Source organism: Mixophyes fleayi, chromosome 4 (genome assembly GCF_038048845.1).
Source record: "Mixophyes fleayi isolate aMixFle1 chromosome 4, aMixFle1.hap1, whole genome shotgun sequence".
NCBI lineage: Eukaryota > Metazoa > Chordata > Amphibia > Anura > Limnodynastidae > Mixophyes > Mixophyes fleayi.
In genome coordinates, this window is record NC_134405.1 from 264345917 (window position 1) to 264365183 (window position 19267).

At 37.8% G+C, this 19267-nt stretch overlaps 1 protein-coding gene across 2 annotated transcripts in view; it reads left to right on the forward strand.

The window, feature by feature from the left end:
* SEPTIN8 (septin 8) overlaps positions 1-19243 on the forward strand; it is a 67459-nt gene extending 48216 nt beyond the window's left edge. Inside the window, exon 10 of one of the 2 annotated variants that reach the window (XM_075209726.1) lies at positions 18187-19243. In XM_075209726.1, the coding sequence (XP_075065827.1) occupies positions 18187-18349 (163 nt within the window). In that variant the 3' untranslated portion in view covers positions 18350-19243. Of the gene's footprint in view, positions 1-1953; positions 6394-18186 lie in introns of those variants that run through there. The other variant, XM_075209725.1, reaches the window with a different exon arrangement.
* The last annotated feature ends 24 nt before the right edge of the window (positions 19244-19267 follow it).

Below are 19267 nucleotides of genomic sequence, written 5' to 3' on the forward strand. Positions count from 1 at the left end.
GAGCCGCCCCCTTGAGACCAGGGGAGGCCCCGTCCAATGAGGAGGCGAGCGCCGGACATTTTAGGTTGAAAAAAAAAGACGCATTTAAATTTATTTTTTTAAAAAAATGCTTTTGAATTGTCCCGGCGCTCACAGGATCCAGTTTCCCAGTCTGCAGCCTGATCAGCCTAATGGTTGAGCAGGCCTTGTGCATACAACAACCCTCTAATATATGTGTAATGCTTACTTTCATAAAGATGATAGCATGAGTGAAAGTTTTCTTTGTTTATAACTTAAATTTAATTTCTTCAATTTTGTTGCTCTCCATGTACATTCACACCAAACACGTGTATGTATAGTCACACAGTACATAACAGCATTTTCTTATGTTGTGTTTATGAGACGTTTGCTGGTATACAGATGGCATGTGCTGTGTACTGTGCTGTTATATCTCACTGTTTTGTCCTAAGTGTTTCCTCTAAGCAACATGCTTTTTAAGAGAAGAAACCTCTTAAATAATTTGTACATGTGACTAAACCAGTAGAGCGATATTGGCTGTAACATGTGACTGCACTTATATGCTAGTCATCAACCCACAGACAAACTGTTTTCCTGTTCTACAACTAGGCTACTTTGTAGATGGCTATGCAAGGTGCATGTGGTAAATTCCATGGTCATTCTATATGCATGCAGTATTCCTATATGAAATGTATGGTATAAACAATTGTACTGATGAATGTACACTTATGGTCTACATTAAGCACAACGCTTTGCAGCATTACTGGGACAGGTGTGCCGTTTCTTAACTGGCCCTGACTGAGGGGACATTTTTTTAAAAAGTCAAGAAAAGAAAGTGGCGGCAATTTATTTTTAAAATGGATAATTAACTCCATGTTCTGTAAAAATAAAATACCTCCATTTCTACTTCTAGTTTATAGATAAAAAAGGAGGTAAAAGTCATTGTATTATTTAATAGAATGAGGTTAAATGACTTCAACTTTCTGCTGCCACCAATCTTATAGAATTTCCCTCAAAGAAAATAAATTTTTTCCTTGAAGGGTTTTCCACTTTTACATTTCATTTTTTTTTTTTTGTAAACCAAATCCACTCGCTTCCATATAATAAAACATTGTAGAAAATGAAAGCTGTTTGCAGGCTGGATCCAAACAGACCATAGGTAAGCATTAAAGGTCCTGGCTATATTAGAGTGCCAGGACTAAACCAAACAGAACAAATGGTTGGCATTTCTAGAGGTGTGATGACTTCTATAGGGAGAAAATATTATGTGAAGTGGAAAAATCACTTTAATTGTATCTTTTCTTTGTGGAATTTTAAATTTCTATGCATCATATATTTATTTCTGTTTTTTTTTTTTTTTGTTTTTTTTTTTTTTTTATATGACATTGTTTTACTTAAGTTATCAAATTTACTTTTGACATCTCTGCAATAGCAATTATATTTGTTATCCGTTTTGTTTTGTACAAGTGGTAATTAATGTAGATAGTATGCATTGCTTGACTTTAAAGGTGGTGTCAGATGGGCGTTTTTCCAGCTGTGCGTGACCTACAAAATAGCAAACGACCCAAAAATGCACCTTTTCCTCTTTCCTGATTTAAAACCCACAAAAACCTTAATTTTTGCATGTTGCCGTAATAGTAAGCACAATTATGCGCCTTGGCCGCATTTGACAAGGAATGGGCCAATTAATGCAACGTCTCCCATCAGAAGCCTTTATCTTGTCCTGAAAATGCAGGCACTTCTCCAAAATTGGTGCTATGCACTGTTCATAAATAAGATTTAATGTGTGGTGAGTAACCTAGTATAAACCATCACATATTGACTACCAGATTGTACTAGGGTTGTCCAATTAGCAGTAATCTTTTTTGTTTTTGTTAAGTTGCCTTTTTTTTTTTTTTTTTTTTTTATATATATTATATAATCCATTTTTATTTTATTTGTATGTTCTTTTTTCAGTTAAGATGCACAGACTTACATGTCAAGAGGGGACTTACAGGTTCATGTCATTTAATTGCATGAATTCTCACCATACCATCCTTCTCTCCTAAAATTATGTGAGTGGACCAAAGCATACAGAAAACCTGGATACTACAAAGTTTACAACGTAACCAGTTATTTTAATATGTGCAGGTATAATGTGAGTCTCATTGATTCTAGAAGCTTGATGTGTTCTAACTTTCTATGCAATACCAAATGTATATTTAAAATTCTTATAAATAATGCATTTACTATGTTATTATAACATATCAGAGGCAGCCATGTTATGTTGCTATATTAGTTACTGACTGATGGGAGAAATAGTGACAATGAATTTGCTATTTTATGACTATTTTGAAGACTAAGTTTGGAGTAAAGATAACTCAAGTACAACTACATACGGTTCAACATTATTGAATGATGCATAGTACATAATGGTCTGTTTCAAGTCTTCATATTTCCAATTGTAGTTTTTTATTAGTTAATTTAGCAGAAAAAAACACATTTAATCTTAATTATTGAATTCATTCAAGGTAATAAAGTTAACTGCAATTGTAAAATAAGAAAACATTGGAACAGACCATTGATGGTAAAATATCACACAGAAAGATATGCAAATATTAAAATAGTGAATACTGTTTTCCATAATTGTTGTTCAAAATATAATTGTTTGCCAGAAAAAGGGCCAGTGATGTGAGATAAGATGAACAAATGGATTAATGCACATCTTATGCAATTATCAAAACATATGGTAGTCTTTCTTTTTTTTTCTGTGTGATAAATGTGGCAGATGCCTTTTAGGCCAGGTCTGCTTAAACGCTAAAAATCAGCCTACCCGAGGTGAAATTCACCAGATCTTTGCGAGATGCTCTCTGCAGCCATTTTTACTAGGACTCCCTAATTCATCTAAAAGGTCAGACCGAAAACCAGGGCTGTGTGACGCTGAGAGAACAAATCACAGTGGTCCTCTCATGCACTACTTTGGCAGCCATTTTATAATGGAGAACGTAAATGATTGACCTCTTAGGTGGTGGTGCAAATTGGAGTTCGCTTACTCTAACCATCTTTTTCCTTCTTCAGATGTTGTTTTAAAGGATTAAAGTAGCCATGACAATCTAATAAAAACCCATCCTGTTGATTTCTCTTTTTTTTTTAAAAAAAAAACCAAATGCCATTATGTTTTTACTTAATGTCTAATGTGTAGAGAACTGTCAAGATATATATTTTTGTTTTTGTTCTTGATCTGTAATACTTCACTTAATATTTAAGCTCCTTTTTATGAATAAAAATAATCATGTAGTACAAAATATACTTTTATTTTTGGTCGAAAATCATATTTGTTGGAAATATGTAGATTATAAACAGTCTTTACCTCTTTTGCCCTGGGGCAAGACACTTAACAGTACACACCAAGTTAGTTTTTTCATGTCATATGACCAATTAGATGTCATTTTGCTGAACAAATTGCAGTCAAGCTATTTTGTATAATTACTCTCACTTTTTGAGCCCATTTTAGACTACAATGTAATGTTAGGTTGTTTGTAAACATATTTGCATATAGTTCTCTTGATGACAAGGTTTGTATTTTTACTGCTACTATTTTATGGTGTTTTTATGTAAATGCGTACTAGGAAAACAATTGAGTTTGTTTTTTCTTAGTTTGTTTAGTTACCCTCTCAAAAGAGCATTTCAAGGGGATCTTTTCACCTAAAATAAGGTGGAGGGAGTATGTATATGGGAAATAAGTTAACATTTGTTGATGGATAAGATTTGGGAATAGCTGGCCACTTCATATAGGAATATGAGATGGCATGTTTATAGACATTCATTGCTGGGCTACATCATGTTATACCTGTAATGTATTAAATTCTCAGGCAGGCCATAGGCCACACTATTGTCAGTTGCATGACATATCTAGTCCTCAGGCATCCCGATGAACCTGCACCTTTTTTCCTATAAGTTTCTTACCAAATTTCTCATACATCTGCTGTTTCCTGCTTTGAAATCCCATATGCAGTGGCTATGGAATAATTAAATAGATTTGAAAAAACTTCCTTGCCATAAAGTCTCTGTTAGAACACATGTATTAACTACTAACTCATTCTAGAAAATCCTATTAATTTACCAGTTAGGTGATCTAAAGAACATATTAGAAGGCTATAATACCAAAAATACACACACATGCATAGTAAGTGCATTAGAACCATTATAATTGCCTGAGGAAGATGACATAACAGCTGTTCACAGTAATGGTCCTGCACTGGTGCCCTGAATGGTTACTAAGTGGTATAGTGATCCTTGATGGAGGCTCACAGATCTGGGGTTAAATGTATCAAGCTGAGAGTTTTCCGGCGGGTTTGAAAAGTGGAGATGTTGCCTAAAGCAGCCAATCAAATTCTAGATATCATTTTGTAGAATGTACTAAACAAATGATAGCTAGAATCTGGTTTTTCAAACCTGCCGGAAAACTCAACTTGATACATTTACCCCCTGGGCTCACATGGCGTAATATTGAGCTGAGCCCAGTACTGTACAAACCGGTGTGGTCAATGTCACTGCAAAATATATCGGTCAGAAAATGATCATCAGGCATGTGTATCATACTTAGCCATCATAAGGGGTTTAATATTTTATTATTTATTCTTTTAAAATGTATGCACACACATTTTTGGAAATACCTTTTTAACCATAAAATGGTAATTTTCACTAAATAAACGTTTTTCTTTTTTTAAATATAAGGTTGGAGAATGCTTACAATAAATGCTAATCCCACACATTAAAACTATAGTTTTCGGTGGAATTAGTTAAGGTCAGATAGGAAAGTGTCATCTATAACATGGGTCCTGCAATGCCTCTAACAATCTGAGCAGATAATCCTATCTTGTATGGCTAAAATTTCATGCCAATAGCTGTTCTCCGGAACAGGAGAGAGCATTGCCTCCGTGGACAGGTGGTGGTATAGTAGAAACCACCAGACTGGTGGATCAGGGGCATGCTGGTAAGTGACACATGTTATGTAACGTGGCACAAAATGATTTTGTTGTTTTTGGGGGAATTTTTAACAGGAATGTTGTACTGCAAGCTTGAAACTTTGAGGAAATAGGTTTCATGTATGGCCTTTCTTAATATAAAGAGGTGCATTGCACACATCTAAGTGCCACTTCATGGGAACAAATTCATATATGGGCAGGTTTCTATACTGAGTAAACTATAAAGGAGTGTAGGAACTTCCAATCCAAACACATGCTTGCTGGGTTTTTTTCTTCTTAGGGTTCATATGTCTCTTAGGAAGAACTGAGCAGGCCTGGAAAAAAACTTTAGAGCTTTTTATTTGAGTGAATTTAGGAATACCTTTAAAGGAATATATGGAGTTTGGAAACTTTTTTTTTTTTTTTAATGAAGTCCTGCTCAACACTTTCAAATAGTCCCTGTCCATATCAAAAGTGGAACACACCCCATGTAAATTAAATTTGTTCCTTGTTATAATAATATACAGTATTCAAAGTCAATATATTTATAAAGCAAAAACAAAAATATTGTAATTACTGTTGAAGATCCATCCCAACACCACTTTTTTTTTATTATTTATTGCTGGCCTATATGAAAATCTGCTAATATGTAAATTGAAGGAAAAAAATCCAACTTTATTAAATGAAGTCCAGAATGTCCAACGTGTGAGAAGCTGTTTCATTCCTGGGATGAGTTGTAGTTGAGCTGACATGTATCATAGCTTCATTGACATTTTGTAATGCTATTTTCATAATGAAGGGCTCTTCTAAATCTTTCATTTATTACCTATATTTCCCGTGATCTACTCAAATGTGTCCCCGATCTGAGATTCTTCTGAATAATAGACATACAGATGAGCCTAGCCAGTAGTGTAAAATAACTACAATAATACGTGGAAGTGTATCATAATAAAACAAAGTACACAGTAAAATGTTAGTTATTGCATTACCAAAAGACAAAGTTCAGTAGTTTTTAATCAAAAAAAAAAACAAAACAATCCAAATCATTCCTGAAACAAAATGTGTAATCATTTAAGGTTTCCTATTTTCTGTGCTTTCCAATGTGATACCGCTTGCAGGGAGACTATGCGGTAATGTTTCCTTCATATTTGTGCTGCAAATGGTAACTTCGATAAGAACTGATTAATACGTTCACTAATTTAGTGGTGCAAGTTGTTACTTTTCTGGATAAATTGACAACAGAAAATGTTGTTTCTTACTAAGCTGTATTACTATGCATTATAATGCTATGACTTTGTCTCTTTACTGTTGTCAAACTACGTCCCTTGTTAGAAAATAAATAGATTTGCTTTCCCTTCATTATGCCATTGTGATTTTGTATCAAATTTTTTGTTCCACCTTTGTTCACTTTGTATTTTGTTTCTTTTTATTAAATTTCACTTTTATTTTGCATTGTGTTTTGTGTTTATTTCCATTACGATTCCTGTAGTTGCTAGTATCTAATTTAATTTAGTTAATTAGGAATATCTGCACATCCAGGCATTTCTTTTGGTAACAAATCTATTTTTCCCCATGATTACATCTATATTTTCAGAGTAATTCACAAAAATTATCCTGAAATGGTATTAGTTCTCATATGTATTGGATAAAAAAAAGAGCTGTAGTTTTACTTGAGGTTTTCATTAATTGCAGAAGCAGAAACTGTATTCTCTTTTTACTTTTTTAAGCACTTATACATAAGACTCAAATAGGTCTTCCCTGCAAGTTACTATGTTAAATCATTGGCAGCATGCCTACTATGGGGTGGCTGATTCTCATGCATGGGCACTAGGATTGGTAGATATAATTGTTTGTATCATATACAAGTAGTTACATTTATATTTTGTTAGTGTTACTCTAGTATCATTAAAATATAGGCATCTTTGTTATTGAATCTATTGCAGATGCCATTTGTGCCTAAAACAAGGTTCTCATCTGGAGAAAGAGCTCCATAGAGCAATGATGGGCATCATTATATAGGAGCTTCTCAACTGGCCCTTTGTTTTATATGGGGACCTCCTCCTCTCTTGTGGGGAAGTATCAGGGGACCTAAAGTGTTAATGAAACTCAAACTGTAACTTATGGCAAAGACCTGGTTAAGGGTTCTTCTACTCCAGATATAGACAGCTGCGTTAGAATGGATTCTTATACCTATTTGTGTCACACCCCGATTCTTTACTTACCTGATTACAATACAAGATCTTTTATGAACTCCTCTCAGCTGAGTGCTGCCAGTACACTCAAGTCATGTGACCGCCCTCAGACGGCTATGCACAACTAAGTGCTAATGTGCTCACATAACACGGTTGACAGGAGCCTCCGAGAAATATCTTTGTATTCGATTTACAGAGGAACGTGCAAAGGGCATTTCTACTGGGGAGGTGTTTCTGCCGGAACAGCATTATTCAGCATATGTATAGGGAGGAGCAAGTACAGATTGGAATACTTATTCCGGGTAACTATAGCAGCATGTTTCCATCTTGTTCATGCTGACGGGTAAAATACAAAATACCCGTGGACTGCCTTTATTTCCGCACTGAATTATCTGTTACATTCTCTATTGCTGCTTAACATCATCTATATTTGCATGTTGAACTATATCTATAATACATGGGAGGTTCAGCCTTGGAATCTGAGGATTCAAAGTATGCTATACTATTATTCGTAGACAGTCTGAAGTCCATCTAGTTACATCTGGACCGTATTAGTCTTGATTACTATCTATCTCATGATAATTGATATAAAGTTTATCAACGTGAGCACTGTCCCAAGGAGTCAATTCCATTAATAGACATTGTCCATACCACCCTGAGAGGGATCACTTTAACCGGAATTAATATCTTTTTGATAGGTGCACCTATATATATATATATATATATATATATATATATATATATATATATATATATATATATATATTAGATAGATATAGATAGATATATAATATCTATTGTTTTTCCTCATCCAGATGGTGGTCTGTCTATATATGCATAATGAGTGTATTTTATATTGTTTTTAATAAATGTTCTAATATCCACACTGCAGTACTAGTTTTTTTGAGGACCTGAGTCTATTGCATTGCTTTGTTTTTGGTATATATTTGTTTTACGGGGACGCAGACCCCGGGCAATAGTTCTCTGGTCCACCTTATAATCATACGCCAAAAAAACACTTTGTTGATTTGTGATTTTTTTTCACATAACAGGGATGTCTGTACTAGACTGAGGATCCAGGATATATTTATTGACAGTATGTCGGTCTGTATCTGGGCCTGTTGATAACTAGTGAGAATTTATCATCCAATCCTAGATGAACAGAAGCACTAAGATAACTAGCTAGAGACTATTGTTCTGGTTTGAGAGGCCACCTCTTGCCCTTTACTGCCATAGTGTACACTGGCAACATCCATTCTGCTGTAGGTTAGGAAGCCTATTACAACTAGGGGAGAACTGGTGTTTTATTCTGCAGATCATTTCATTATGGAAGTTTCCAGTTACATATAAAGATTGACAATTATGTTAAGAAGTCTGTGTTGCATAGACTGTGATAAAACAAAACCGGGCAAAGGTAAATTGTTTGTGGGGGATGTACATGGAGGAAGGCAGAGGGGAATCATTGTAATAGAGTACTGATGGTTATATTAGCCAGTGGAGCTTGTCACTAGGCACCTATTTAGTATAACTGCTCCATAAGCAGTAAGCGGTCAATAACTATTTCAGAGGCTAGAATGAATCTGATAGTGACTGGGTTGTAATATATAAACACATACACCGATCAGCCACAACATTAAACCCACTGACAAATGAAGTATATAACATTGATTATCTCATTACAATGCCAAATCGAGGGGTGGGATATATTAGGCAGCAAGTGAATAGTCCGTTCTTGAAGTTTGTGTTGAAAGCAGGAAAAATGGGCAAGCATAAGGATCTGAGCGACTTTGACAAGGGCCAAATAGTGATGTCTAGACTCTCCAAAATGGCAGGTCTTGTGGTGTGTTCCTGTTATGCAGTGGATAGTACGTGCCATAAAGGGTCCACTGAAGGACAACCAGTGACATGCTCATTTGTGTCCAAGGCTCACTGATCTACTTGGGGAGCAAAGGCTAGCACATCTGGTCCAATCCCACATAAGAGCTACTATAGCACAAATTGATGAAAAAGTTAATGCTGGCTGTGATAGTTGGCTCATGCTGACCCTTGTCCACTGCTGAAAATGCCTACAATTGGCACATGGGTGCCAGAACTGGACCATGGAGCAATGGAAGAAGGTGGCCTGGTCTGAATAATCAAGTTTTCTTTTACATTGTGTGGCCGGCCAGGTTCGTTGTTTTCCTTGTGGTGAGATGGCACCAGGATGCTTCTTTGGGAAGAAAGCAACCTGGCAGAGGCAGTGTGATGCTCTGGGAAATGTTCTGTTGGGGAACCTTGGTTTCTGGCTTTCATGCAGATGTTACTTTGACACGTACCTACCTAAACATTGTTGCAGACCAAGTGCACCACTTCATGGCAACTGTATTCCCTAATGGCAGTGGCCTCTTTCAGCAGGATAATGCGCCCTGCCACACTGCAAAAAATGTTCAGGAATGGTTTGAGGAACATGAAAGAATTCAAGGTGTTGACTTGGCCTCCAAATAACCCAGGTCTCTGTCCAATTGAGGATATGCTGGAAATAAAGTGTAAGCCATGTCCAGGTCTAGTGGAGTCCATGGCTCGAGGGGTCAGCTGTTTTTGTGGCACAAGTTAGCCTTACACAATATCAGGCAGGTGGTGTTAATGTGGCTGATCGGGGTGTTTATGTATATAACCCCCCCCCCCCCCCCATATTATACACACTATAATGTTCTTATGGTGGGTCAGGAAACCTGAACTAGACACTTACTGGGGATGGGGGGGGGGGGGGGGGGGTTCAGCTAAAAGCTCTTTCCTTCTAGAGAACTCGGCAATAAATGGATGAAAGCCCTTCTCCCAAACTTGTAATGGTTAGTGAATGCTTCAATCAGACAGTGCTTGGTGAATATAGCATATAGGTCAAAATTCTTACAATCTGAGAAGAGGGGTCCCATATTTCTTCTATTGTAGAAAATGAAAACAATTGGCATCATGTTGGCTATAAAAATAAAAGGTGTGGCACACTTTTGCAAATACAATGAATGAACAATAATGTAAATTACCCTACCAGGTGATGTCCATTCAAATTATTTTAAACCAGTTGACGTGATGAGCTTCACTTAAATATTGTTAGAATAATGTTGTAGGATTGTCAACTCAGCCAAATTAAACTGAAAGTTGAAGGCCAATGCAGCATGTTTAAGTGTAGAGTTATATACTACATGTGTATTTTAAACAATTTCAGTTGTTCAAGCCTTCATTCCTGGTTGTAAATAGAGATGGGCGGGCTCAGTTTCCTGAAAACCGAACCCACCCGAACTTTCGGGTACCAGGCAGAGTTGGCTCGGTACTGTCGCGCCTAGGCATAGTTGGCTCGGTACTGTCGCGCCTATTCGGATTCCAAAAACGAAGCAAAACGTCATTGTGACGTCGTCAGATCTCACGAGTTTTGGAATCTATAAATACTGCCCTCCAACGCGATCTAGCTCCATTTTATAGAGGGACAGAGATGGGGCAGGAGTATAGAGCAGTTGGGCAGGCAAAGTGATAGAAGAGAAAGGAGGGTGGTAGCAGAATTAGAGAAAGCTCCATTGCTGAATTTCTCACTGCTGAAATCCTAATATACTTGTCATTGCACTCTTTTTTTTCTGAATTTGCTCTACTAAGTAATACAGTGTTATCAAAATGGATTCACAGCAGTACACAGAAGAGCAAGCAGCTGCTGGCACCAGTCCTGATGATAGTTATTCCTGTACGTCATCTGGTAAAGCCTATGTAAAAGTACATAGTCTTTTGAAGTCACGGAAAAAAACACCTTTTACTGTGTTGAAGAGAAAAAGAGCTGTAATGCAGGAAAAGTTAACTGCCGATCAGAAAAAAAATTGCCAACATGCCATTCTACACACGCAGTGGCAAAGAATGATTGAGGCCTTCGCTTTTCTCTGAGTGCGAGATCTTAAATTGTTACTGAGGCTTGTAAGGTCACTCGTGACCAAGCAAGACCAAGTAATTCGGAGTCCAAAAGTGGTGCACAAATACTGTTACTGTTTTCTTCCAGCTCGACTTTTACACGTAAGGCATTAGAGGAAAATGTATACTCCGATTCAGAAATGACACCAATCCTTGAGGAGAGTCCATCCACGAGTGGTATGTGTAATCGTGACCATTCTGATAGTGTACCCATAAAGAAGGGCCCTTTCAGCATCTCTGCTGATGTGTGCCTGAACATCCAGAGTGTAGCCGGTGATACACCAATTGAGGATGCCACTTTGGAATTGGCAGAGGATGAGGGGGATATTTGTGTAGCCGACGAAGGCGTTGATGTGGGTGAGGTTGTTTGTGTAAGTCTTGCACCAGTGGAAGCAGTTCTGGCACGTGATAAGAAAAAGGCCATTGTCATGCCTGGCCATAAGACCAAAAAAGCCACCACTTATGTGTGGAATTATTTCTACCCAAATCCTGACAACCGTTGTCTAGCCATTTGTAGTGTATGTAAAGCCACAGTCAGTCGAGGGAGGGACCCTAACCATCTAGGAATCTCATCCATGTTACGCCATTTGACGCAAGTTCATGGCAAGGTGTTGGGAAAAGCTGAAAGTTATGGTAAAAAAAATAACAAGCAGTCCATCATCAGCTAGGACCCTTCTCTCACCTACATCCCGATGCCTGCCATCTACATCCACAACACCGTCCTCATCAATATCTTCAGTAGCGATCGTAGTTAGTCCTGTATCCAAGTTGGTAAAGCTCGATGACTCCTGCACTATCCTTGATTCCGCTGAAGAATTCTTGAGTCCCACTGCTGCTGCTGGCCTCCAAAGGTGAATCTTCCTCCCAGAAGCAGCACAAGAAGAAGAGCACTAGTACTTTACAACAAATAACTGTGAAACAATCTTTTGCTAGAGGAAGCAAGTATGACAGTCACCCAGTCGCAAATCGGATCACAGACGCCATGGCGACTATGCTAGTGTTAGATCTACGTCCAATATTAACTATAAATGCAGCTGGTTTTTCACAGTTAATTGATGTTTTGTGTTCCCATTACAAAATTCCATTGCAACACCATTTTTCAAGAGAAGCTATTCCTCATCTGTACCATAACGTTTGTAAAAATGTAGTAATTGGGCTGAAAAATGGCATTCTACCCCCTGTACACTTAACCGCAGATATGTGGACAAGTGTAAGTGGGCAAACCAAAGACTATATGACTGACAGCCCACTGGGTTGGTCATTCGCCTTCACAAGCCGGAACAGCAGCAGCATGTACACCACTATTTAGCATTTCTCACAGGCAGGTTACTCTTTGTATCACCGGCTTCACTAACAGGCATACAGCTGATAATTTGTTCCGAAAACTAAGGGATGTCATTGATACATGGCTTATACCACTTGGACTCTCCCCAGGATATGTCATTTCTGATATCGCCAGCAATATTGTGCAAGCATTAAAGCTGGGTGAATTCCATCACAATAAACTTGGTGGTGCAGAGCTTCTTGAAAAATAACCATGAAGTGCAGGAGATGCTTTCATTGTTCCGTAACTTTTTGGGACATTTCCGTCATTCTGCCACAGCATGTAGGAGATCGCAGCAGCTCCAAGAACAATTTAATTTGCCCTGCCACCAACTTAAGCAAGAGGAGTTAACTAGGTGGAATTCCACCCTGTATATGCTTCAGAGGATGGAGGAACAGCGCAAAGCCATACAAGTGTATTGCACAAGCCATGACATTGGGAAAGGAGGGGGAATGCATTTCAGTCTTGCACAGTGGAGAATTCTTTCTGTGCTGTGCAAGGTGCTGAAACCATTTGAAGTTGTGTCATGTGAAGTGAGTGCAGACTCTGCTAGCTTGAGCCAAGTCATTCCCTTAATTTGACTTTTGGAAAAGCAGCTTGACAAACTGTAGGAGGAGATGAAAGCAATTTCGCATGTTGTCCTTGTAGATCAAGTACTTAATTCGCTTCGCAATGATCCAAGAGTTATTAAAATCTTGAAGTCGGATCACTATGTTTTAGCAACTGTGCTTGACCCTAGGTTTAAGACCTACGTCAATTCTTTGCTTTCAAATGACCGAGATCTGAACAGATGCAAGGAGCTCTTGGTCAGCAAGTTGACCGCTGAACTGGTCCTTGGCTTGACAACGTCTCCTCCTTCAGTTTCTCATGCAGCTGCTGCTTGTAAGAAATTGCACTTTCCAAAGAGAAGCAGGGATAACGCAGGTGGCAGACCACAATAGTTTGACGTCTGGTCTGATAAATTTTTAGCAAAAAAAGTGTGACCTTGGCCATAACTCCATCCGATCCTACTTTTAACAAGCAAAGGATGGTGGAGGATTATTTTCAAGAGTTCATTTAAATCGAAATGTCAGAGTCCCTTTCCATACTGGGAGGAAAAACAAGCAATTTGGAAACCCATGTACAAACTTGCTTTGCAATACCTAAGCTGCCCACCCTCCAGTGTGTACTCAAAAAGAGTATTCAGCACAACCGGGAACCTTGTCAGTAATCGACGTAGGAGGTTACTTCCTAAAAATGTGGAAAAGATGATGTTCATCAAAATGAACTACATCTTCCATGAGGAAGGCCTTTACCGGTAAATACATCCAAGTACTGACACTTCTCTAATGGTGGGTTCCAGGGGAGATGAATTAATAGTCTGTGATGATGATGTACACACTGATGAGGGTGAGGATGATGCTGAAGATGAGGACGACATCATCTTGACAGTGTAGAATTCATTTTACAGCACTGTTGATCGAACCTACCTTTAGGGCATTGATAGCTGGTTTAGTGGGGGCCCAAACAAACCAAGCACTTAAGCCACAAAAGTGGCAGCCCTTATCGCTGAAGTGCTTGGTTTGTTAAAGTGTGCATGTCCTTTGTAAAATCCAAAATATGGATGGATGGGTGGGTGGATGGGTGGGAGGGAGGGCCCAAGGACAATTCCATCTTGCACCATTAATCTTTCCTGGCACTTATGTGTGTTTCTGCCATTACTCTAACAAGCCCATTGTTAGCTTGTTTAGGGAGGGCCATGCTGGACTTGCACTTCAGCCACAAAAGTGCCACTCCTTGTGGATGAACTGCTGTGTTTGATAAATTGTACATGCTACCTCTCCTAGAATTGAATGGAAAATGACTGGAAATTAGTGTTAGTGAGGTTAATAATAATAATGTAGGTACAAAATAATAAAACAAAACCAGAAAACACGCAAGGGTGGTTTTGGCAAAACCCGTAGCTAATCCAGATCCAAAACCAAAACACGGGGGTCAGTGAGCATCTCTAGTTGTAAAATACTTTCATATTTAAGCTGAACTTGCTTTCTGTGTACATTATGAAGAGGAAATTGTCCATGGGTAAATACTACTAAAACATTTGGGTTGTCCTGAAAAACTGCTCCGTTCAACAGCATGGAGCTTCACTCGAGAATAGATACACATATTTAGGCAGAATGAAGCATAAGCAGGGGAGAAAATTAATTCACAGGGTGAAGACTGTACATTTTTATCACTTGTTATGTATAAGGTTTGTCAATGATTCTGCTCCGATTAGCTACAGGAATGGCAATTCAACATTTCCAAACCCATGTGTGTACACATAATGTTCTTTTCTTTACCATTTGTCTAATGGGGTAAATACTGGCAAGGTAAACACAATGGCTGCCTTTTAATCCCCACCCAGGCTCATACTTACTGATGATTAGGTCTCTTGATATTACTGTTCCACTAAGCAGGCATTCAGGAATTGAGTAAAACAGATATTTATTACATTGGGCAACATTTTTTTTGAAGGAAATAAGATATTCATTTTAAATTAAATGCTAATTACATTAAAGTAGTACATCAATATTTGCCTTATAGATGCCATTGGGTAACTCACAGTTTGAGATAATTACACATACGAAAAATAAAAAGTGCAGAAAAAAACCCCAGAACATACGTTAATAAAATAAATAGTTATCTACAGCTTAAGGAGGACACAGTCGAAAAATTGCTTTACTTGGGTTTCATTTCTATTACCCCAAACAGTTTAGAAAGGTACATCACCAAAAAAAAGTCTACTGTACATTTGTCAACAGCATTCACAGCTTTTGACAGGTTGCACCTTAATCTTGTTAGGTGACATTTTATACGTAATATAATCTTGAAGACAAGATAAAGAAAGAAAAAAACAAAAAACTTTAAACATTGGACAGGGAATCTCCCTTTCATATTTAAACAAGTTTCACAACAAAGTAAAAGAGCCAGAATACAAAAAAACCAACATTAATAAAACAAAATGTTATAATAAAAACTAACACAGTATGTTCAGCCTTGGCACACTTGCTCACAATCTTTCTAAAGTACAGTAAGAAGAAATAATGTTTATATCTGCATAATAATACTATAATGCTTATGGATTAAATGACAAGTTTCCCTAAAATGAGGATTCCAAAATGTGTACTATTGGAAGTTGGAGAGTAGATTTCCCCGGTGTAAGGCTGCATAAACATCAGACATTTTGCAGAGAATGCTTTATTACTACATATTATCAATCCTAAAGAATTTTAAGTACCCGAGGGTTAACTTCCAGCATTCAAGCCAGGCTACATGGCAAGTTTTGCTAGAAATAAAATTACCAGAGCAGATGGCAATAAACATGGGGCCTGGGGTTGAAAAGAGACCATTTTCGACTATAGTATTGTCAACAAGGGACTATGAAATGCCAGCAATTTAGATCCAACCGAGGTCTAAGCTCCTGACATTCGTTCTCACTTGAGTTTTGTGGCAATCATTTGTATGCATGTAACAGCTCTGCCTCAAAACATTATGGTGGGAGCAGATGTGGTTTGCCAGGGAAACATACTGAACAGAGTTATCCATTTAGCCCAAGGCCTGTTCACTAAACAAGCCTTTGGAAATCACTGCTAGGCTTGAAAGTTAAAACTTCCCTTCTTGAGCAAAAGCCAAAGTACATTTTTCAGAATTCGGTATACACAAAAAGGTTTGTCTTGCACATGTTCCTCAATTGCTGGCATGATATGCAGGGCTGGCACTTGTTCTACTTCCACATACAAAAACACAGAATATGAACAATGGGTATGTTTAATTGAATCTTGTACAGTGTTCTTAGTTCATGTACTGGAACTGTGTAAGATAACCACTTGAACCTCCTAAAGATTTCCCATTTTACCCAGTTTTATATATACACACACACTTTCCCATTGATTTTCGATTTATAAACACGGGCTGACTTAAATAATGATGTTTAAAAATCACCCTTAACAGCAATGATTTAACTCTTCCCAGCTTAGTGTACTTGGACCATCAGTGGAAAAGCACGTGTAGAACACTGGGAGAAACAGAAAATTGCATGAGCTGTTCACACACCATATATTTGTAAAATCTGTAAATGTGGATTATAAGAAACGCCATAAAAAATGACCCTGCCCTTGTGAATTAATGGTGTAAAACCTGCAATGGTTTTTAAATCTCCAAAATGCTGTGTTCGCCTAGATTACTTAATGCCTTGGCTTCTTATATACTAGTGTACATTTTAACACCTCAAATATGAGCAGAAAGTCCATCTTTGGCAACGGAAGAGTTAAAATGCAGTAATACTAGTTATTTGCATATCATGGCTGGGGGGGGGGGGGGATAAAATAAAAGCACTATAGCTTTGGACACCACTGTCAATTTTGAGAGGCTTTTGGCAGTGATTCTACAGATCAACTACTAGTGTGCATGTGGAGACTGTAAAGGTGGAGGACATGGACTGCTGCTTTCTTCCACTATTTGTGACTTGTGGCCTAGGAGAACATTGTTTATATCTCCTATGTCTTGAATGCTATCTTCATTATACAGATATTTAAACCCATCATAAAACTCATCTGTCTCAATTACATTTTGATGAGCACGCTCACTATTACAGATGAAAGCTCCTGAGGTAGGACGGTTTGTTTCCATTTGCACACAAGTTAATGGTGGAGGATAGTTCACTGAAGAAACACAGTAAGAGACTTGTTCCTTGTGATAGGCCTGGATGTCTTTGCTGGCAGACATTAAAATGTAGACAGGGTTCGATGGAGTTTCAAGGCGCCGGTCAACCAGTTCTTTACAAGAGATGAACTTGGCACTGTCAACCTGTAAAATACATATTAGTATCCTCCTTGTATCAAGTATTTATGAACACAAGATCTTGTTTTTGCAAACACCAATTATCCTAAATGTGTGGCTTATAAAGATTTAAACTAAAGAGTCTATTTTAAAACAAATTCCAGCTGGTTGATATTGTGGCTCTCTCACGATATGTTTTCTAGATTACCATATTTTTGAGAGTGCATTTGAACCTTAAAGAATGTGTGCATTTTAAGGTCCAAAAGAAGCAAACTGGCACTGTATAGGTTACAATAGCGATACTGCTTTCTTCTTGGTCTAGTTTGCCTTCACTTAGCCTTTTCATTGGTTGCCTTGTCCGTATACAGCAGAAAAGGCAAATGGAGAACTGACTGTAGTTGGAGAAAGAAGTAAAAATACTGCTATAGAAACTATACAAAATTTGCTTCCTCATCAAATCTGCTGCCGCAATCAGAACATGAGTTAGCGAGCTTCCCGAGTACTTATTTAGGCAACTTAAAGTTCTGCCTCCTGGACTAGTACACAAGAGATATAGAGGATTGATTACCCTTACCCATGTCTCCTGAATACCTGATCACAGTGGCAGTTTGTATCCCTCTTCATTCCTCCTATTTCTGTATGACAGAAATAGAAGGAGAAAGAGGGAAATACAATAAATACACACAGAAAAAAAGGCAGAGCGATTGGTGGGAAAGACAGAAACAGAAATGGGGAAGGCAAGGAAAAATGTTTTTCTCTTGTAAAAATAGGGTCCATCTTATAGGCTGCAGATACATTTAGTTCAAAGTGTCTCACTCCAGTTGTACAATTAATTTTCTCACAATACTTTTGTCTTTTAGAGCTAGCAGTATTTAGAAGCCAACCCTAAATTGCCAGCACCTCATTCAACCCCACCCCTAAAAAAGAGTGAACATATAACAACAATTTGTTCTGAAGGAAATATTGACTGTTTTATGCCTACTTTCGCTTTCTTCATCAGATCAGTCATAACAGGGAACCAGTCAGCGGTCATCCTCTCTAACTCCAAGGTGATTATTGCCAAGGCCAACGTGGAACCTCTGAACTGCAATAACTGGTGGCACGCCATGCAGTGCTGTAGCTGCCTAATCAAGAGTGCAACATGGAGAGAAGGATTCATCTGAGAGAAGCCACCGAAGAGATGAGGCCAGTTGGACAACACCATGGTGTGGAACTGCAGGAAGAGAAACAAATATCTACATGTCTAGGTCGATTGTCTCCATCTTCCACTTATGTTGACCAAACGTGGCAAAAACAAAATGCAATTCACATCAGAAAGGCTGAAATGTGGCGTTTCTTTACATGTCAATACATGCTGTCATTATCCATTGGACTATTAAGCTTTGATTGAATGTAATAATGTGTTCTCTGAACACAACCCAATAATTGATTTTGTGTTTTGCTCCTTGGCTACTTAAGTGATCCTTGCTCATTTTCTTAATACCCAAGCAATTAACCGGATTCCTAGGCCCAAAAAAAAATAAAAAATACTCATCTTGCACCTGTAATAAGACCAGCACTGCACATCAAGGGACATTTATCAACAGAGTCATAATTTCTTTTAAAAATGTCATAATGTAATGCATTAAGTTGGTGCATCTGACTTGCGACTTTCTAAAAATGTTTAACATTTTTTGTTCACCTACGAGACAGACGTCATTTGTGGGTGTAGTCTGTTTCACGACAGCTGTGACCGATTCATGGTGAACTAACATTTGTAGAATGTCAAATAGCAATTAATATGGAAATCAACAGCAGGTGCAGTGGTATGCACATCAGTGTACTGTGTAAAAGTTAATTGTCATTGTTCAATTTATTACCATTTCATTGTATCTATTTCTAAGACAGATCTATATAAAAAAAGCAAAACCTGGAAATTTGCAATGATTTGTAATTATGAAGCATTGATAAAAATGTTAAAAGACAAAGGGGTAAATGTATCAAGCTGCGAGTTTCAGGCGGGTTTAAAAGGTGGAGATGTTGCCAACAACCAATCAGATTCCAGCTATCATTTTGTAGAATGTACTAAATAAATAACTAGA